The 22,426-nt window shown below is 35.5% G+C and overlaps 1 protein-coding gene across 8 annotated transcripts in view; it reads right to left on the bottom strand.

Moving 5' to 3' along the window:
* Positions 1-22,426, bottom strand: part of RASAL2 (RAS protein activator like 2) — a 459,173-nt gene that overhangs the window by 153,894 nt on the left and 282,853 nt on the right. Inside the window, exon 1 of one of the 8 annotated variants that reach the window (XM_058274789.2) lies at positions 15,805-16,260. The exons of the other annotated variants lie outside the window; for them this stretch is intronic. Coding sequence (XP_058130772.1) covers positions 15,805-15,817 — 13 coding nt within the window. The 5' untranslated portion in view covers positions 15,818-16,260. Of the gene's footprint in view, positions 1-15,804; positions 16,261-22,426 lie in introns of those variants that run through there. 8 annotated transcript variants of the gene reach the window in all.

Here is a 22,426-nt window from a genome sequence, read left to right as displayed (position 1 = left end):
GGAGACTTCTTTTTTTTTGGGTAACTTTATACTTTTATACAATTTCAAACTTACAAAAAAGTTCCAAGAATAGTATAAGGAACTCCTAAATACTCTATCCAGATTCACTGTTTCCATTTTTGCCACATCTGATTAATCATTATTTCTGTGTGTATATAGATATGTGTATCATTTTTTATGATCCATTTGATGAAAGTTAGATACATTGCACAAAAGGTTTCAGTGTGTATTTCCTAAAACAAAGAAAAGTCTCTTACAAAAGCCAGAGCAATGATCAAAATCAGGAAATCTGCACTGAAAAATATATCTGAATGTGATTAAAAGCGGGAAATTTAGGTTGTACACATAGAAACAGGATAAAAATTAAAAGAATCCATGGAACTGTATTACATAGTAAACTCTTAAGTTAAACAATGGACTACAATTAATAGTACAATTATAAAAATGTGTCCTTTATCAATTGTAACAAATGTTCCACACCAATGTAAAGGGTTAATGATAGGGTAGAATGTGGGAGTCCAAAATTTTATGCATGATGGTTCTATAAACACACAACTTCTCTAATATAAAGAAAAAAATCAGGATATTTAATATTGATGGTTCTGATAAAGATAATAATGAATATGCATAATCCACTACACAAGTTCTATTTCTATATCATAAGACTACCCTTATTCAAAAGCAAATTGTCTTCAAGTGATGGTGACTAAGAAATCACAAGTACTAACTGCGAGTACCATTCAAAGTAATAATCCATATCATATTAAAATGTCCCCCAAATTTTTGAAGGATTACTATTGAACTTATTAACATTCAATACATTGTTGTGATAAAGAATTGGAAGAATAACTAGTTTACAAAAAAGCAACCAAAGGACAAATAAGTAATGATTGCATTTGCATCCAGATATTCCTTTGGATATTGCAGTGGTTTGGTATTGTTTATGAAATCCAAAAATAGATACTGGATTATGTTTATGAATTGGTCTGTTCCTTTGGGCATATTAGATTGTACTGGGTTCAGAGGTTTCACTTCTACTTGATTAGATTATGATTAAGGCTTTGATTGGGTCACATCAGTAGGACACTGAGTCCCCACCCCGTTGGTGGGCAGGGACTCATAGAGAAAACTACAAGGCAGAGGATTTAGTTGGAGTTTTAATGCTGGAGCCCCAGGAAGTAAATATACAGAGCAGCAGATGTGTGAGGAAAGAAAGGCGGCTCCATTAGACACGGCAGAGGCCCTGGGAAGAGGGACGAGCTGAAGAGACCCGACAGCTTACAGCTGGCCTTGTGGAGAAAGCAGAGCAGCTGAGCTCAGAGAGGAATGAGCCCCAGGAGAGAGAAGAGACTTATCCCAGCCTACAGCTGATTATGGAAGAAGCTGGGACGATGGAGCCTTAAGAGGAAGAGGAAGCCTGAACCCTTGTAGATGTCGGCAGCCATCTTGCTCCAAACACGTGGCAAGAGACTTTGGTGAGGGAAGTAACTTACGCTTTATGGCCTGGTAACTGAAAGCTTCTTTCCTAATAAATATGCTTTATAGAGTCCAACAGATTTCTGATATTTTGCATCAGTACCCCTTTGGCTGACTAACACAGATATCTACAACACTTCCTCAGAGTGGCATAAAGTAAATGTCGAACTATAACTTTACCTTGTATTTTGGTGTAATGATAATTTACCATAATGTGAATAGAGTTACATCTTCTGAAATCTTTATTTCAACACTTTAAATAGTACCCCAAGTGTGTGTGCATATGTGTATAAATATATATGTACCTACTTGCATGTAAGTTATTTATCAATATGCTTTCCACATTGTTTTCACTTATCAGAAATGTTACCTTATATAATTAGAGCTGGTGAAACTAATGAAGCTAAGCTGAATTTTTATGTATATGGATTTTAAAAAAATGATTTTGACAAGTGAAGCCATGGAGTAAAAAGGATATTACTATTATAAGAGGTATTTCTATTATAGGATTATCTAATATATACAATAGAAGGTGCTTTGATATCTTCTACTGTAAAGCTATATAAAAATCTAAAGTAGTAATAGTATTATAAAATAAATTCTCAAAAGAAATGTGTCATTCATAGACTAGAAACACATTCTCTTTAAGGAAATTGATGACTACTTAGCATTAAAGATAATTAGACTCTTTAAACATCAAAGGTATTCTTTAAAGAAAAAACTTTGTAAATAAAGGTGACAGTTATAGTTAATGAACAGATATCTCTGAGTATTTGTCTCCAAAAAACCCAGAAAGTGGTTAATGTATACTTATTTTTGAAAGAAACCTTTTTTTCCTAAAATAGTTTAAGTTCATAACTAATTTTATTCAATGTGTCTGCAATTCTTGTACTCTTACCAGCACCTAATACAATGTCAAGCAAATTGTGGCTATCTAGGAAGCCAGCCCTATGGTTTCTAATATGAGATGGATAAAAAATCAACTTAATTTCATACAGTAGAGATATTTGTTCTATTCCTTTCTATCAGACTATCTCTTTACTAAAGGATTTCATTGAACATTAATGCAATGTTTGGCATATAATAAGTATTCAATATTTGTTGCATGAATGCATATATGAATATATTTTTCCATGCCTGATTAGGATTTGACATAGTTATCTGACCCCACTGGCACTTTAGTGAGGCTGTTTGATGCTGTGCTTTACAAACTTACCACTGCTAATTTTACAGTGGAAACTATGTCAATTTTTATCTATCATTTTTAGTGATATTTTTTAAAACAAAGGAATCTAATATGTTTGGAGGATAGAATGTAATGTTTGGTGGTTTTGAAGAGAAAACCTAGCTTTGAAAATGGAGTATCTGATAAAAATTTATGGGTACTAATAGTTATGGAGTGTATTTGGTCTTATGGAATTGTTTTGACAATGCAAAAAGTCAAAAGGTTTCACACGCACATTTTACAATAAAGACCACAACGATTAAAAACTGTCAGTACATTTACCATCATCTGGATTGTTACAACACAGTACTTAAATGTGTCCAGGAAACATCCCTGATTGAAAAAACCACAGTCAATTTCCTTCAGTTTGGCTCTTTTCTGTCCCTTTAAGTCCAGGCTGGCAGTGGTTCCACTTATACAAATTTCACAAAAAAGTTGTTGGCTTTACAATGCAGTCCACAGGGGTCCAAACCATCAGACAACAGAAGCTTCTATAGATCCTTCCTGAATAACTGCATTTCCTCTCCTGGCTGCCACTGAGATTCTGACTGGATCCATGTTAAATGAAACACTCACATGGAGCCCTATTTTCCAGGGACTTGCTGTCCGGAAGCTCATGGAGGTCCCTGATAGAGCTGCTTCTGGCCCTAATCCCAGAGCACACACTCTGGATAGGCTCAGAACTTTCTAAAGCATCAATTTCTGCTTTCATTATGCTTAATAGTTCGGTGCTCAACTTATTACTTTCCTCTCACATTTTACTATAAGCTGCAAGGACAGGCTGTACCTTCCTCACTTAGCCTGGGAAATTCCTCAGCTAACTATTCAAATTCATCACTTACTAGTTCCACTGTCAATATGACATCAGAATATAATTTTGCCAAGTTCTCTGCCACTTTATGGTAAGAACCACCTTTTTTCCAATTTCCAATAACACATTTCCTTGTTTCCTTCAAAGGCCTTGCAAGAAGTAACTTTAGTATCCCTATTTATACCAACATTCTGTTCATGATGATTTATGTATTTTCTATGATACAAACTTTCCCTACAGTGTTCACTCATTTTTGAGCCCTCACAATTCTTTCAGCCTCTACTCATTACTCAATTCCAAAGCCATTTCCATATTCTAGGTATCTGCAACAGCATCATCCACTCCTGGTACTAAAAACTGTTCTAGTTTCCTGGCTGCTAAATCAAATACATGCAACGGCTTAAACAATGAAGATTTATTGGCTGACAGTTTTCAGGCTTGGAGAAGTCCAAAATCAATGGGTCATTAGGTGATGCTTTCTCCCAAAAGACTGTGGTGCTCTGGGGCTGGCTGCCAGCAATCCTTGGTCCTTGGCTTTTTTGTTGCATGGCAGTGCACATGGCAGCCTTTCTTGGCTTCTTCCTTCTTTTCCAGGTTCACTGATTTCCAGCTTCTGACTGCTCCCTATGTTTTTCTCTCTATGGCCTCCCCTATTAGACCTTCAGTAATAGGATTAAGACCATCCTGGTTCAGTTGGGCCATACCTTAACTGAAGTAACCGCATCAATAGGATCTATTTACAATGGGTTCACACCCACAGTAATGGATTGAGATGATATTTTTCTGGGGCACATAACTCTAAGCCACCACAGGATATATGCCAGAAACCATTAGCAATATTATACACACATAAAAAATATTTTCATGAAGGTGAGGCACAACTTAAAGATATCCATTATCACCACTATTTTACAACAGGATGTGGGTTCACAGGGTCTGTTATATGTTAATGGTAAGTGGGCCTAGCCAATGTAGTAAGATGAGATAAGTAAAAAGTGGTATAGATATCAGAATGAATAGAAAGAAATGATAATTTTTACAGAAAATAAGTTTTCCCCTATGTGGATATGGGAAAAGGGAACCAAGAAACTCCATTGAAAAACTAATGATTAATATAAGAGTTTAGTAAAATGACTAGAATAAAGTTAAACCTTCAGAAACTAAGAGTTTCTCTACAAAGAACCAACTCAAAAAAAGCAATAAAAACTATAAATTAAGGATAAGTTTAACAAGAAAAATTTAAGACCTTTGCAGAAAACTATTACACCTTTAATTTTTTTTTGTTTTAAATGGTACCAGGGCCAGAGAATGAGCCCTGAACCTTGCATGTGGGAAGCTGGTGCCACTGAGTCATATTGGTTCCACTGACATGGTTTTCTTGTTTGTTGTTTTATTTGTTTTATGGGGGCACTGGGGACTGAACTCACAAACTCCCATGTGGGAAGGAGTTGCTCAACCACTTGAGTCACATCTGCTCCCCTGAAACGTTATTTTGACAGAGGGGACACTGTTACATCAACGGCCAACAAGAAGGACTGTTTAATAAATAGCAAGGAAAAAACAGTTTCAATATGAACAATTTATAGAAGTATAAAAACCATCTCCTGGCAGATTAAAGACTCAAATGTTAAGAACAAAAATTTGAAATGACCAAGAGAAAATACAAATAAATATCTTGAATCTTGGGTATCAGTTCTTAAAAATCAAAAAGCACTGACTACAAAAGACTGATACATTTGGCTATTTTAAAATTAAGAACTTTTGTTCATCCAAAGACCTTAAAAAGAAAGTGAAAAGACTAGTTACAAACTGAGAGATGATATTCACAATATACACAACTGTTAAAGGATTACTATTAAGAACATGTAAAGAACTCCTACATATTAATAGGATAAGCACAAACCAACTCAACAGAAAAATGGATAAGAGCTGTAAAAAGAAATTTCACAGAAGCATTAATAGATATATCCATAAATTTAGGAAACGATGTTCGGCACCACAGGTAATCAGGATATACAAATCAATCATCTTATCTTCAGTCTATGAAAAACATTTAAAAGTCTGACAATACCAAGTATTTAGGCAGAATGTGGGTCCATCAAGATTTTATACACATCATTGGTGGGGAAATAGTTTGGCATTATTTGCTATAGGTGTAAATTTATACACTCGGTCTAGAAATGCCACTATTATATACATACTAAAGACCTGGAATGCTTGCAAATGAATAAACGAGATTTACAAGAATATCCATAGTAGCACTGATACTGATAGCAAAATTCTGCAAACAAACCAAATATTCTTTAATGAGAGACCGAATCCCAAACAATACAAACTCTGATCATAAATCTAACTTTGTTTGGTATATTCCAACAATGTAAAAATCATATAGTAGTCAAAAAAATGACTACAGCATCAATACGGAAAGATATTAGTGATATAATATTTAAGTGAAAAAGTCCCCAAAGAATATATAAAACATGCCCCTTTATATAAATTAAAAACAACTAAAATCTAGAAATTTGGAAGAAAGTTAATTCTCTTCCAAATAATGTGCACAAAAGTATTTCCAATTGAAATGTCAACACATTTTTTGGGGGAAGGTACAAGTTGATTCCTCAGTTCATTTGCAAAAATAAATGCATGGCGGGCGGGGAGGGGGAAGAGCCATGTACAGCCTCTTGTGGAAGCCTGAATCTGCTCCACAGCCTTCTCAGTTTGTCTCACAACCGTGTCACCACTGAGAACACTATCTCACTAGGCACTATATAGAAGTTAACGTGGAACTGAGGAAAGCTAAAATGGATGGCCAAATGCTAAAAATAACCAGCTCTTTTCCTGATGATGCTACTTCTTCATTGCAGGAAAACCCAACAACCAGGACACTGTAAATTGGTCTGTTGATGACATTGTCAAAAGCATAAATAGCAACAATTTGGAAAGCTGGCTCCAAACTATGCAAGCTGCTAGGACATGGCTTTCTAGGGAAAACAGTCTCTGATAGATAATGTAATTTGGGCTGGTTGGATCCCAAAATTTGTGTCCTTCTTGGGCAGATTGATTGTAGCCCCATTCAGTTTAAATGTTCTTGGGCACTCATTAACATTGCTCTGGGTCATCAGAATAGACCCAGGCTGTGGTAGATGGAGGTGCTATCCCGGCATTCATTTCTCTGTTGGCATTTCCCCATGCTCATATGAGATAACAGACTGTATAACTCCAGGAATCACTGCAAGTGATTACACAGCTTTCTTTCAGGCTGTTGAAAAACTTGGTGAAAGTAAGAAACTTCGAATATTAACTGAAGAATGTGGAGGCATGGACAACAAAAGTGAAGCTCTACAAAACTATGAAAATGAGTCTGACCAAGGTTTCTTTAAACTTGATTGAGAAGTATTTCTTTGCAGAGGAAGAAGACAATGAGAATGATGTGCCACATATTACCTCTGAAGGCTATAACTTCTAAGTTTAGGATGGTACTCCTGAGGCTTTTAAGATTTCCAGTTGAGGTAAAAAGTTGTTTGTTGTATACTATGTTTGGTACAAGTTTGTCTTAGAGTTTCTCTACTAAGAACTCTTTTAAAATGTGATGTTATGTAGCACTTTTTATAATGAAATGATACTTGAACAGTTCCAAACTGTACATTCTATATGACACCTCTCCTCTCAATTTATTTCTATATGGAATTTCATATCTTGCAGTTGCTGTAAATAAAGATTAAATTCTACCCTTTTCTAAAAATATGCATGAGGAAAACGTCAAATATTTTGAAAAGAACTGATTAAAGGAAATTTACTATATAAATAAGAGAAACACATTAAAATCTAGTCATTGAAACACTGTGAAACTGATTTAGGAATAGATCAGTAGATAAAAAGAACAGAAAAATAATCTAAAAAAAGATATGTATAATGTGAACTTAGTTGATAATAAACAAACTTTTCAAGTCAGTGTGGAAAGAATGGACCATTCAATAAAAAGTGTTGAACCACAGGCTACAGAGCTGGGAAAAAAGTTAGATCTTATATGCATAAAAATAAATTCCAGATAAAGATCTAACCTTAAATTGGGAAAGGTCTTTCTAAGCATGATACAAAACCCAGAAATTACAATGGTAAACAGGGAGAGACTTAGCAAAATAAAAATTTAAATCTTCAATTACAAAAGACAAGATAAACACATTTGTGAGGTTAGTTAATAGCCTCTATTGAAATATAAATGCAAATACTTGTTGATTCTATTTCTAGGAACCAATCTTACAGAAATACTGGTGCAAGGAAATGAACATAAATATATGCACAAAGATATATTTTTTCTAAGATTTATTTTATTTCTCTCCCCTTACCCCCCCACCCCCATCCCAGTTGTCTGTTCTCTGTGTCCATTTTGCTGCATGTTGTTCTTTTTGTCCGCTTCTGTTGTTATCAGCAGCACGGGAATCTGTGTTTCTTTTTTTTTTCTTTTTAAAGATTTATTTATTTATTTAATTTCCCCCCCTCCCCTGGTTGTCTGTTCTTGGTGTCTATTTGCTGCGTCTTGTTTCTTTGTCCGCTTCTGTTGTCGTCAGCGGCATGGGAAGTGTGCGCGGCGCCATTCCTGGGCAGGCTGCTCTTTCTTTTCACGCTGGGCGGCTCTCCTTATGGGGCGCACTCCTTGCGCGTGGGGCTCCCCCACGCGGGGGACACCCTTGCGTGGCACGGCACTCCTTGCGCGCATCAGCACTGCGCATGGCCAGCTCCACACGGGTCAAGGAGGCCCGGGGTTTGAACCGCGGACCTCCCATATGGTAGACGGACGCCCTAACCACTGGGCCAAAGTCCGTTTCCCTGTGTTTCTTTTTGTTACGTCATCTGTTGTGTCAGCTCTCCATGTGTGCGGCGCCATTCCTGGGCAGGCTGCACTTTCTTTCGCGCTGGGCAGCTCTCCTTACCGGGTGCACTCCTTGCGCGTGAGGCTCCCCTGTGCGGGGGACACCCCTGCGTGGCAGGGCACTCCTTGCGCGCATCAGCACTGCACATGGGCCAGCTCCACACGGGTCAAGGAGGCCCGGGGTTTGAACCGCGGACCTCCCATGTGGTAGACGGACGCCCTAACCACTGGGCCAAGTCTACTTCCCTGCACAAAGATATTTAATACAAAGTTGGTAATGGCAAGCTCCAAGTGTCCATAAGGAGAAGACTGATAAATCTACAGTGGAATAATATGGAACCTTTAAGGATGAGCTAGGTGTACATATAATGAAGTAAAAAGGTATCTTCAATATATTATTTTTATTGTTAAATATTATACCCTACAGAAAATAGGATAAAATGTAAATGTAGTTCCTGATGAATTGTAATACCACCAACGCAGAATTAGAACATAGCCAAGAACCTCTAAGTCCCCAAGTATCGCATTCTGCTCCCAATTCCCTCCATTCAATGGATATCTACTGTCCGGACTTCTGTGGTAAACATTCCTTGCTTCTTTCTATTTACAATTTTAGCACATAAGTGGGATCTTTCAATATACGGTTTTGTTTTCCTTTTTCTTGAATTTTATATAAATGGTATAATGCAGCATATATATTTTTGAATTTGGTTTTACTCAATGTTTTAAAGATTAATGTTGTGTGTAGCTACAGTATGTTCATTTTCACTGCTGTATTCAACTGAATGACTATCCCACTTTAAAAAAAAATCCATTTTACTGATTATTTCTAGGTTGTTTCCAGTTTGGGGCTATTATGAACAATACCTGTTTATTCTACATGCATCCTCATATACATAATCGTGCATTTCTGTTGGATGAATGTTTTTCTGTTGGGTTTGAATGTTTTCAATTTTACTAGATAATGCCAAAGTTTTTTCCAAAGTGACTTACAAATTTTCACTCCTTTAGCATATAAATTTTGCATTGCTCCACATCCTTGACATTTTAGTATTATCAGATTTTAAAATTATAGCCAATCTGGAGTTGCATGAATGTATCTCTGTGTAGTCTCTTCAGATTTCATTGATTTCAGTTTCTTGCTTCTCTGGTTTTCTCTTTCTATCTGAATTTCATTCTCTTAGAAAGATTCCAATGACTGGATTAAGACCTACCCTGATTGAGATGGGTCACACCTTAACTGAAAAAGCCTCATCAAAAGGTCCTACTTAAAATGGGTCCACACCCACAAGAATGGGGATTAAATTTAAGAACATATTTTTCTGGTGTATAGATAGCTTCAAACCACCACCCCTAGTGTTCACAGCAGCATTATTCAGAATAATCAAAGGAAGAAAACAATCCAAGTGTCCATCAATAGAAGAATGGATAAGCAAAATGTGGTATGAACATGCAATGGAATATTATTCAACCATAAAAAAGGAGTTAAATTCTGATAAATACTACAGCATAGATGACTCTGGAAAATATTAAGTGAAGAGAAACAAGCCAGACATAAAAGGACAAATATTGTTTAATTCCACTTATGTGAAATGTCTAGATTAGGGAAATTCATAAAGACATAGATTAGAATTGCCAGGGCCTATGGATTGGGGAAAAGGATAGTTGTTGCTTAAAGCACACGGAGTTTCTCTGTGGGGTGATAAAAAGGTTTTACAAAAAGTGGTGAAGGTTGTACAATATGGTACACTTAAAAATGATTAAAATAGCAAACTTTATATTAGATCTGGGGTTCTTAACCTTTTTTGTTCCATGGACCCCTTTGCCAGTCAGGTGAAAATGATGGACCCCTTACTAAATCCACACTATAATGTGTATTATTTAGTAAATATATCACAGCCACACCAACATGTCCCCACAAGAATAATGTTTTTTTTTGTATTTCAATTCAAGTACCCATACCCCTCTCCTTGGGTGTAAGTGGAATTTGTTAATAAGATGGGATGATTACTCCCTTAATTAGGCTACATTATATGGCAAAGGTGATGGTACAGTCATTGTGGTGATTATAGTACATTATAAAAGACTCTGTCATAGTAGACTGGAGAGCAAGATACTTTTGATGTCCTTGAAGAAGAAAATTGCCATGCTATGAAATAGACATGTGGCTAGGAAGCAAGGGTGGCCTCAGGCTGCCAGAGGAAAAGAAACATAAGCAACATTTGGACTTAACAGAAGAACCTTAAAACAGTTTCTATTCTCTAGGTTTGACAGGGGACAAGAGAAAGAAAAAATCTACCTTTAAATATTTAATTAATGAACTAAGTAAAATGAAATGGGTTTAAGATTTCTGACACTGGGAGCTTTCATAAATCAGAGCACTTTAGAGCAATAAAGTAGACACACCATTGAAGCTCAGTATTCTTTAAAATTTTATTGTCAACTACAATTTGTTCATGTTAAGTTTAATAAATAAATAAATAAAAATAAATGAAACGAAGTAATGTCATCAAAGGTTGACTTATGTTTTCTACTTAGGCACAGAGAACAAACAATTATACTTCCACCTGACTTCTCATATTACAATAAATTCTGTGTATAGTACATTTAGGTATTTTGTGAGATAAAAAATGTTTCCAAGCAAGACTGGTTATACCCTGCTATTACTGATAATTCCTAGGGTTTCTTCTTCACACCATGTTTTTAATAAAAAGTCTTTATAATATTTCAGAAATGATAAAAAGAATGATTCAGGCTCCAATTGGGAAAAAAACCTATTTTCTTTGAAAATTTACTTTCACAAGATAATCATCAGTCAAGTACTTACTGAGTGCTGTATTTATAGTGAAGGGTATGAATGAAACTGAAAATAGTAAGAGCAGTTTAAAAAATTTTAGCAATTGAACCTGTGCAAATATTTACAAGTAGAATTATAGTATTCATAAAATAATGTGGCATTTATTGTTTCAGGAATCCATAGTAATGGTTCACTGAACTTTGAGTGGAGGCAAAATGCTTCAAGGACAATCTCAGAATGTAGTAAATTTATGGAACATAAAATAAAGATTTTTATTCATTTAAAATCTCATTAAATTTCAGTTGTCTAAAACACAAAAAATGCAGGCCAAAGACTTTGTGACTCCATTCCTCTATAACATGGAGAAACCATTTAAATAATCTATTATACTCTTTTCAAGTGATTAGTTTTCCATACTTTGAGAAAATGCTAAAAAGAAATATTTTATAACCATAATGAACAAACCCTTAGAATGAGCTATTCATTCCAATGAGGTCTTGGGTAGACAAGAGATGATTATCTTTTCCTGTTAAACAGACTATCACAACTTCTCATTTCCTTAACTGAGCAAATCTAATTCTTTCTATATATTCTCACAGGGCAAATTTTCTAGAATTCGATCATTTTTTGGTGGCTCTTCTTACACTCACTTTGACACAACACATCTCCTTTTTATTTTATTTACCTGACACTTTCTCACCTTGTATTCTACGTGTTCCTGGAGAAATGAGCTACTAAAGTAGGGACCCAGACATCTTACCTCCTATCTGACTTGAAAGACCAGAAATCAAATCATTCACACACAACCCATTTGAAGTATAGGTCAGCAAAAAAGTTACAAACCAGAAGATTCAAAAAATGAAAGAATACCCACTTTTCCTAATCTTTATTTAAACTAAATGTAGTATCTGTGTGAATGCAACAGAGCTATTATAAAGTCTTTCAAAGGTACTCTGTAATGTTTGGAAATGGATGCAAGACATCAGAGTCAGCAACCTGTCAAACAGGTTGGCTCTCCTAGACAGCACCTGATCCTGAATGACACCTGCTTGAACCTGGCAGCTCAGGTTGCTTACTTTCTAAGGTATGACATAAGAAAGAGCAAGTAGAACCAGGTAATTTTTCTTCTTCAAAGGATAGGACTGAACTAAACTGAACTAATTTTTAAAGTTGCTGTTTCAGCAACTCATTTATTCATAAAGTGCAGTAAAACAGAAAAAAAGAAATCTGGTAATTTCTGCTGAGTCAAATTACTGACAGGAACTTCTTATGGCTCCCTCTCCAAAGTCTGTAGCACTATCAGTTCAATTGATGGTAAGTCTGGAATAGGGGCAAGAAAGGTACCAAAAAAGATATATACCTTTGTCTGAATTTTACTCACTAATTCAGTAAATCTCCATTGTCAAGTGTGTACAAAGAAAGTATTCTTTATGGCATTGCTTAAGACTTCCAAAAACAAGCTGAAGTCATACCCATAATTAAATGTGGAATTTTGATAGTTGGAATCAACACTAACAACAAAAATACGGCTACATAAGAGAATTCATATAGTTGAGTCATAACTAATTTTCTTGAGTCATTGTTTACTGGGAAGCAACAGGATACAATCTTCTCTGCTCCCCACCCCGCCGCCCATTCCATACTGAAAGAATCAAATATTTTAAGAAAATTTATGCTGGTTAAATGTAAGAACCAGGTGAACCTTATTTCACAAGTCACCTGCTCTTCACTAAAGCTGACATACAGGGAACTGAAAATAAGAACTAACAACAACCACTAGAGAGCTTTAAAGAACAGATGAGAAGAGAAAAAACAAAACAAGTCTGTAACGTTTTTCCTCTTTAGAGGCTACTGAAGGTCATGACTAGACAGCAGAGGGGGAAACCCACCACGTTTTCCACATTAAAGATTTCTGAGAGTTTTGGGTAAATAACAAGGCAACTTCCATGGGGAAAGAATTAATTTGACAACTCAGAGCATTTTACATGTCCAGCCTTGAGTCCCTGCCCCTGCCCTAGTCTTTGACTTCATTTTTGATTGAAGAGGTTTCATTCCTATGGTTTTAACTGGGAAATGAAACACAGAATTATACTCAAGAGGTAGACAGAAGCTACAGGAGAAATAATAATTCCTTTGAATGAGTCAAAAGTTTTGATTAACTGTAGCCAAAATTTTATGAGAAAAATGTTACAGCTATATTGCAGAGCTTTTCAATTTGTTTGAAAAAATTAATATATAAAGTGTATGTATATAGAGATACATATAGTTCATAGAAAAATTTTAAGACACTAATATAAACGGAAAAATTATGAGTAGTGAAAATGGTTTTGCCTTCAAGAAAACACTGGTCAAAAGAAAATTATTTCACATCAGAGTTTTTCTAATCACAGTTCACTTTAGTCCACTCTATACCCATTTAAAATCTGTCTTTGGTCACCAAGTGGGCACCTTACTATTGCTTTTCTCAAAGAAAGAATAAACCTGCATAATCTGACATTTGGGTTCAGGAGAAAAAAATGAATACACGTTTTCTTCAAATATTTTGCTCTTTCTAATGCATACTATTAAGTTTGGTAATGTTAGGTTTGGCTAATAAAGTAATACCTTTCGACTTAGGTCAGTAAAACATTGCCAATAGATAAATGACCTCTGATTGTTCAGGCCAAAGGCTCATCTTAATATCAGATTGTCTATCTATGTATCTATCTATCTAAATATCTATCAGTCATCAACCTGTAATGTCCACACACATATCACAGCAATCCTTTCATATATTCCCTGCATGATAGAGATGAGAGAAAATCTAAGCTCTGAGTAATATACCATGAATACTGTTAAGTTGGATAGAGCATTATGCCCTCATTCTCAGTCATCAGTCCTCTTATAAACAGTACACTTAATAATGGATTCTGTAATAAGACAAACAGGCTCTTGTTTCCTACTGGGTGGAGAATTCACTTTGTAATTTGGTTTCCGATAGCCGAGAGCAATAATGAAACTATCCTTATAACTTACTGCTCAGCCCAATTAGACTTGTAAATCACTACTGCATTTATACAGACCCAGCTGAAAACTAAAATGAGCAGGTCAAGCTTTGATACAAAAGAATAACATCCTTTGCTGTGCTTATTGCTAAATCAAGCTAACTTGTTCCCAGGAGTTGTAAAGAGCCATGACAGATCCTTTTGACAGTGGCTATCTTTCCTATTTAGCTCACTAGAATAGTTTGGCCTCTCTCATCCCCACAATGGTTTTCAGAAAAATGGAAAGGGCAGCAACCTTTTTGGGGACTAAATGAAAATGTATGAAGACAGATGTTCACTGTCTGTTGTGACCCTCAATATCCTCCACTTGAGTTATCCTCTAACACATAATGCATGAGATAAAGTAGCCAGGGACCCTTGTAAGTGGAGAGAAACTGAGCTGGACCTTGGACAAGGAAGCAATTGGTCTAATTAGGAGGATAATTTTAAATTACCTCACATTTTCTTTGTTAGTAAACATAGGGAAAGCAATATATATGGGAAGATTTTCTGCCTCCAGTAAATAGATACAGGACAGATACTTGCATATAGGAGAAGAGTTTTACTTTTAGATACATTTATTCAGAATAGCCACAACCATGTCATTATTTATATAAACCACTATACTAACCGCAGTCATTTTCCTGAACTGAAAGTCATTTTTTTCTTCTGATAAATATTTTATTATATGTTTTTGTTTTTATCAAGAGCATAATATCAATATGGATTTGATGGCACCCATTCCCAAACGCTCCCTCCAGGTTTATGATGCATTTGCTCTGTTTAGGCAATAATTCATGGTACCTGAGGTCAGTATAAATAAAATATAAAGCATAAATACAATTGGTAAAATGGAAAAAACATTAAACTGAGAATCAGAGGATTTGGGTTTTCCTTTCAATTGCGCTCCTCACTCTGCAATCTGAAGCAAGCACTACACCCCTCAGACCTCAATGTTCTCATTAAAGGTAGAGAGACTGGTCTATAGAGGATCTCTAAAGCTCTTCAGGCTTTAACTTTCAGTCAATCAGTCAAAATTTCTAATTTCTATTGGCAAACGATGTTAAAAGCCAATGTTGGGCAAAAATAACAAGCAGAGTTTTCATTCAAATGCTCTTACTGTTATCTATGGATCCAACCTGTTGAACTTCCTGAATGACACAGATTTATTACGTGCTACCAAGATACAAGCAAGGCTGATGGTCAATATATTCTGTCTCCCTCAGAAACACCCTTATCCAAGTACCTTGAAGTGTGCAAGTAAACTACCCACTCCCAGGTATATTTATATTTCATAAAGAATTGGGGGAACATTTAGAATAAGAACCCCTTTCAAATTATTAAAAGGACAAGCAAGTTTTGCAGTGTTAACATTGTATTATGATCATTATCCTTTTAATTTATCTGAGTTTTTCAGATGACTATTCTTGTACTGGATTGTCGTCACAGTCTTCCTATGAGCTTATAGTAATGAAACCTATTTTTTAAAGCCAATAACCACAAAGGTAAACAGTCATTGTATAATTTCTTAAAAAGCCACATTTCCTTTAAATACATACAAACTTTTAATTTCAGTCTCAAACATACTTTAGGAACTCTTACCTGGGGTCTGCATTGTGTGAAGTTTCTGGGTGTCGCTAACATGATCTTTCCGGCATGTCAGTCAGGAACGCAAAACATTTTGTGTACCGGACTCGCCTGTGCTCGCGCTCTCTGGAGAGCTCTCGCTCTCTGTGCCTCAGACAGTTTGGAATGCAGAAAAGCCAGAGCCAACGCCAGTCAAACTCAATCCCTTTTTTTCCAGTTCTTTTGCAAGAGAACACTAAACAATAGCCACCCTTCCTTCTTCGCTGGCTCACTGTTTCTCCTTCACAGCACTGGGTGCAGGCAGTCTACTTTGGGAGAAGCAGTGTGATTTACCAAGCTAGGTAATTCAATTTTTCTATCCCAAAGGGTGCAAGGGTGGATATGTGCATCTGTGTATTTTAAGAAGTGATCTTTTTCAGCAATCTACTTCAAAATGTGAAAACTTCAGCAAATTTGAGAGATTCTTATTTTGAATGTTGTTATGCTGGAATCAAAATTAAATTTTCCTAAGTACAAAACCCAGGTAAATATCTTACACCTGATTTATATATAGAAGTCTGTTAACAAACATATGCAACAATCCTAAACTACCTTATTAAGTAGATGGAAATACCTTAAATTCAGAAAAGAAATAAAGATTTTATTTCCCCAATCTCATCATTCAAGTTAGAAATTAATTTAAAAAAAAAAGAATAATAAATTTACAAATTGAGTGCCTCTACTAAACTAGTTTTCTACTAGATGAAGAAATTATAGATTAACATTCCTAGTCTCATTTATCATTTTAGTTTGTTTTAAAATCAGAACATATTTCTAGTTTCCCACCCCCCTTTATTCTGAAAAAGGGAGGTCAATGATGTAATCTTTGTTACTTGTATGGAGAACTAACATATTATCCAGGTGCTCAGCTGCTGAGGTTAGCATGTCAGGACTCATCAATTAAAAAATTCACAGTTTGAATCACAGCAGAGTCCACCTGCTACTGTGGGATGTGGAACAGAACACACATGAGAACACAGTATCAATCTGTTATCTACCATTTAACAGAAAGTTTAACAGGAAACTCATACTCATTAGATAAAAATATTATATATATCTCACTATATAAATAAATATGCACAAAGATATGTGTATGTGTATATATGTACATATACATGTACATGTATGCATGTACAAATATATATCCTTTGGCACCCTTTTTCCCCCTTCCCTTTTTCTTTCCAAATCTCAACAATTTCAAGTTTCTCCTTTAATTCCATCGTAATTTGTTTTTGGTTATTTAATTTCATCTTCCTTCAGAATCATACCACTCTAACACTTCATTGTCTTCTGCCTTTACTTTTGGTTTCCTATTTCTACTTCAATTTAGTCCTTTAAACCGTACTGCTATTCAAGTAAGAATTATAAGGGAAAAAGAAAGGTGTATACAATAGTTACGTGGAAAGGAACAAACCAAGGATCTGACCATGAAAACGTACAGATCACAGATTTCCACTCTGCCCTTCACAAAACAAAACAAATCACCAACAACCCGCTTCCTCTACTCCTCAGAGCTGTATCATTATTATTAACTGCCATTTATAATTGACCTTAAAATAGTGCAAAGTATACTGGAATGATTTTTTACTTGTCATTTTGTAGAGTAAATCTAAGTAGGCCATGATTTCCCTAATTCTACCCAAGAGTTAGAACTAAGGGCAGTGAGTATAAGTGACAGAGAGAGAGACAGAGAGATTTTGGTTTAATAAAAGGAAGTCAGAGCTGTTGAAATATCGAAGTATCTTTCTGAAGGGTCTGTCTGTCGCAAGGGACTATGAATCTCCTAACTTTTCCCACTGAGGTTAAATTTTTTTTTTTTTTTTTTTTTTAGGAACAAACCCAGGACCTTGTACATGGGAAGCAAGCGCTCAACCACTGAATTGCACTGGCTCCCAATGAGAGTTGGTTTTTTTGTTTTGTTTTTAGGAGGTACTGAGAGAATTGAACCCGGGACCTCATACACGGGAAGCAGGCTCTCAATCAGTTGAGCTATATCCACTCCCTCAGGTCAAATGTTGATTAATATGTTGTAGTGTGGCAGTTCTCAAACTATGCTACTGAGCAACACTGATATTCTCATTGTAAAACAGAATAATGGCAATCTTTCCCAAATGACAGAAAAAGTTCATGTAGATCATTTTCTTGAGTTTTTCTTTTTAAATGTCTTTTAAAATATTAGAATCTAATGCTATTAAAGTAACCTAAAATGTTAAATCCAGGTCAATAATCCTCAGTGATAAATATAGTGTCTGTATCCTCAGTGATAAATATAGTGTCTGGCACATAGTAAATGCTCACTGAAAATTTGTTGGATAAACAAATGGCTTGAAAAGAGATTTAAGTGGATTCTTGAAGGCTATATTTAAGTGAGATTCCAAATACTGTACCAATGAATGTTGGATGTTTCTTAAAAGCCTAGGAAAAACAAATTTCTAGTAATGAAATCAATCAAATAGTGTATTTTGTGAAGTTTGAAAATGTGAACGGCATGTTTTCCCTAACCACCTAAAGAAAAAAGAATATTAAGGAATATTAAGGAATTCTGACTTTGGTACAGGTATTAAAATCAAAATGTCACATATTAAGAAACCCTGAAACCATAAATGCATGACTTTTGGAAAATCAAAGGGCACACAAAAAATGATAAACTCACTGCATATAATTAAAAACTATTTGCATATCCATTTTATGTCTTAGCAAACAAACCAAGAACCCTATTAATATCTATTTTCTTCTCTTCCAAACAGTAACACATCTCAATAGCAATCAGGCCAAAGGGTACACCCGTCTGTGAGTGGGCTGGCTCTTGTACTTATGTGTGCTCTCTCTCTTGAAAAGCAGATTATCATAAATACAGCTTCATCCTACCAAGAAGTTTCTTTCAATATGCACTCATAAATCAGACTGGCATTCTGATACTGTGGTCTTCCCACTGCATTCTTTGTAGATTTTATACTAGAAAAGGAAATCGTTGTTTATAACAACAGTGACAAACATCAAAGTCACCCACTTGTTAAAAAATGCCACTAAAATTCTCTTTTATAAACTTAAATTCATTGGTATATGATGGGACTATGCACAAAACACACACACACATACATCCCACACTTCTACTCTGATAAAGAGGCATTGTAAAGATCAAAAGATGTGTTATTTACATGGCAGGAAAGCACTTAAAAGTGTTTAGAAAGGGTACTTGCCAAAGAAATTACAATTATGACAGCCAAACAATGTTTTTAAAACTTCAGACTAAGAAATATAGCTTTATCTTCCCCTTGTAGTTGAGATGACTTAGTACACTGCAATGGCAATTGGCATGGGAGGAAGCATTACATGAAGTATACAAAATTAAAGTAGTCACCTTTCTTAGTACTCAGGCTCTAATGTGAATTAGACCATATTTTAAAGAAAATTAAGCAAAATCTAAGAGGATAAGTTCAAACAAATCTTTTTCTATTTTATTTCAGTGTATGAGTAAATATATACTATAGAAATAAAGGCAATACTTACATTTTTATGAGAAAAAATCAGTAAAAAACAAAGAGCAACTAAAAGAATTTTGGAATACTGTTGGATAAATAACGGCTGCTATCTCTGAATGAGCATGAGAGCCAATGCCATGTCTGAGATATTGGCACATCTCATTTTAAAAGGGAGCTTAAATTGCACTTTAATGTGGCCTTCAAAAACTAATTTTCTTCAGAGGTTTTTTTTTAACTTTAATTTTAAATGGATGATTTCCTATGAGGCTAATCTGCTGTCATAACTGAAGTAGTTGTCCATCTTTCCTATATTATGCAGAAAACAACAGTTTCAGTAAAAATAATAGTCATTATACATTTGTTTTTGGCTTAAGTTCTAAAGAATATGTATACTGTTGGCTACTGTTTCCATGAAATCCTTTTAGAAAGGCATAGATCTTATCAGTCAGTCTTTGACATAGCACGGATACAAAAACATATATATGTACTATATAATTCAAATTACTCCTGCAGGTAAAGTCCACTTGACTCACTTTTCATTATTTCCTTACAACTAACTGAAGCAAGGTAAAACTCAGGGGAACCCCAAGATATATGTCATCGAGCATTAAAAAGAAAAAAAGAAAATGAATGATGAAATTCCTACGACAATCTCCTAGAGAACAGAGTTCTAAAACATAAGAAAAGACTGGGAAGTGGATGTGGCTCAGGCGGCCAAGCTCCTGCCTACCATAGGGGAGGTTCTGGGTTTGGTTCCTGGTGACTCTTGGAGAAGATGAGCAAGACAGCAAGCTGGTGTGACAGGCAGGCATGGGGAGCTGAGGCAACAAGATGATTCAACAAGGAGACACAGAGGAAAGACAATGAGAGACACAACAAGATGGGGAGCTGAGGTGGCTCAAGCAATTGAGTGCCACTGACCACATGGGAGGTCCCAGATTCAGTTCCTGGTGCCTCCTAAAGAGAAAATGAGACACAGAGAGTTCACAATGAATGAACACAGAGAGCAGACAGTGAGCATAAATAACGAGAAGGAGGGGATGAATAAATAAAATAAATCTTAAAAAAAAGAAAAAGACAACCTAATAAATAAATGCTATTATTTTGCCACATTTAACAGGGGTGGAAATGGAGACTCAAATAGAACTAGCGAATAACCTGACCAATGTCATATAGTAGTTAAAGTCACACCTTGGTTGGCTTGGTTGGCTCTGGAGTGCCAACTACTATCATAAACTAAGCTACTTCTCCAAATTTATCTTTTCAATGGAGTTATTGTTTTTCTTCTTCATAGCTTTCTATATTTCCCAAAATTTCTATAATATTATTAATTTTATAAAGAAACTTGCATATTGCTTCAGATTAGGCTTATCAGCAACTATGGCTCTTTTCTACTGGAGTAGTGTAACTGATTCCAGGTACAGTAAAACATACATCTATTAGAATACTACACAGAATTTTCAACAGAACATTCTACTGAAGTGTCTTTTCATATATTTCTGCAAATGGAGAGACCTATATTAATCCAGAATCTGAGAAGCAGCTTCTGACTTGAAAAAGATAATTTTGAGTGATGACGTGTGAGAGGGAGATATTTTTTTTTTTAGATTTATTTATTTTATTTCCCCCCCCCCCCCCGTTGTCTGTTCTCTGTGTCTATTTGTTGCATGTTCTTCTTTGTCCACTTTGTTCTTGTCAGCGGCACAGGAATCTGTGTTTCTTTTTGTTGCGTCATCTTGTTGTGTCAGCTCTCCATGTGTGCGGCACCATTCCTGGGCAGGCTGCACTTTCTTTCGTGCTGGGCGGCTCTCCTTATGGGGCGCACTCCTTGTGCTTGGGGCTCCCCTACGCAGGGGACACCCCTGCATGGCAGGGCATTCCTTGTGCGCATCAGCACTGCACATGGGCCAGCTCCACAAGGGTCAAGGAGGCCCAGGGTTTGAACCGTGGAACTCCCATGTGGTAGATGACACCCTAAGCACTGGGCCAAGTCTGCTTCCCCCATTTTTTTTTTTTTTAAGGTAAAAGGGAATATGTTGGGTGAAGAAAAGGGAAGGAAGATAATCTCAGTAGTTTGGTCCCAAAGTGTGTGTTCTCAGGAAGAAATTTCATTCAGCAGGGAATGAGGGGTTCCTCTTCTCAGTCTTTTGGATATTTTTCTTCCTCTTCATTTTTTAACAGACTTGTATACTTAATTTGAAATAGGCCATGGAACTTAACCAGACCTAATCCTTTATAGAAAGATACAGAAAAAAAAAAAAAAACCCCAAACAAATCAATATTACAAGTTTATACATAATCTTTAGTTTGTAGAGATTCCACTTTCCTTTCCTTAAGAATAATATCCCTTAATTAAACGTTTAAAAATTATGGTTCTGACTTTTTTTCAAATAGACTTTATTTTTTAGAGCAGTTTTAGGTTTACATAAAAATTGCACAGGACAACATAAGAGTTCTCATATACCTTCTCCTTCCCACCCTCACACATGGTTTTCTCTAGTTTTAACATCTTCCATTTGTGTGGTAGATTTGTTATTAAGTTAATAATAACTAGCTATTATTAACTAAAGTCCCTAGTTTAAAGTAGGTTCACTCTGTGTTGTACAGTTTGACGGATATTCACAAATGTGTATTGTCACATATTCACCAATATAGTATCATACAGAGTAGCTTCACTGCCCTAAAATGTCCTGTGTTCCACTTATTCATTCCTTCCCTTCTCCCCCTGAACATCACCGTTTTTTTCTCTGTCTCAATAGTTTGGCCAGTATGTCATATAGTTGGAATCATTCAGAGTATAGCCTTTCAGACTGGTTTCTTTCACTTGGCAATATGCATTTAAGTTTCCTTCATGTCTTTTCATGGTTTGATAGCTCATTTCTTTTTATCACTGGATAATATTCCATTATGTGGATATACCACAGTTTATCCATTCACTTTTTGAAGTATATCTTGGTTGTTTCCAATTTTCGGCAATTATGAATAAAGTTGCTAACAATTTTTAAAAAATATTTTTATTGTCTTTTTTAAAAAAGATACATAGATAATTGTTTTTTGATACATTTTCAACTTATTTTGGTAAATACCTAGGCTTATGAGTGTAGATTGTATTGTTT

The sequence above is a fragment of the Dasypus novemcinctus genome, chromosome 13, assembly GCF_030445035.2.
Source record: "Dasypus novemcinctus isolate mDasNov1 chromosome 13, mDasNov1.1.hap2, whole genome shotgun sequence".
NCBI lineage: Eukaryota > Metazoa > Chordata > Mammalia > Cingulata > Dasypodidae > Dasypus > Dasypus novemcinctus.
Note: the sequence above shows the minus strand (reverse complement) of the source record. Positions and strands in the feature narration are given on the sequence as shown.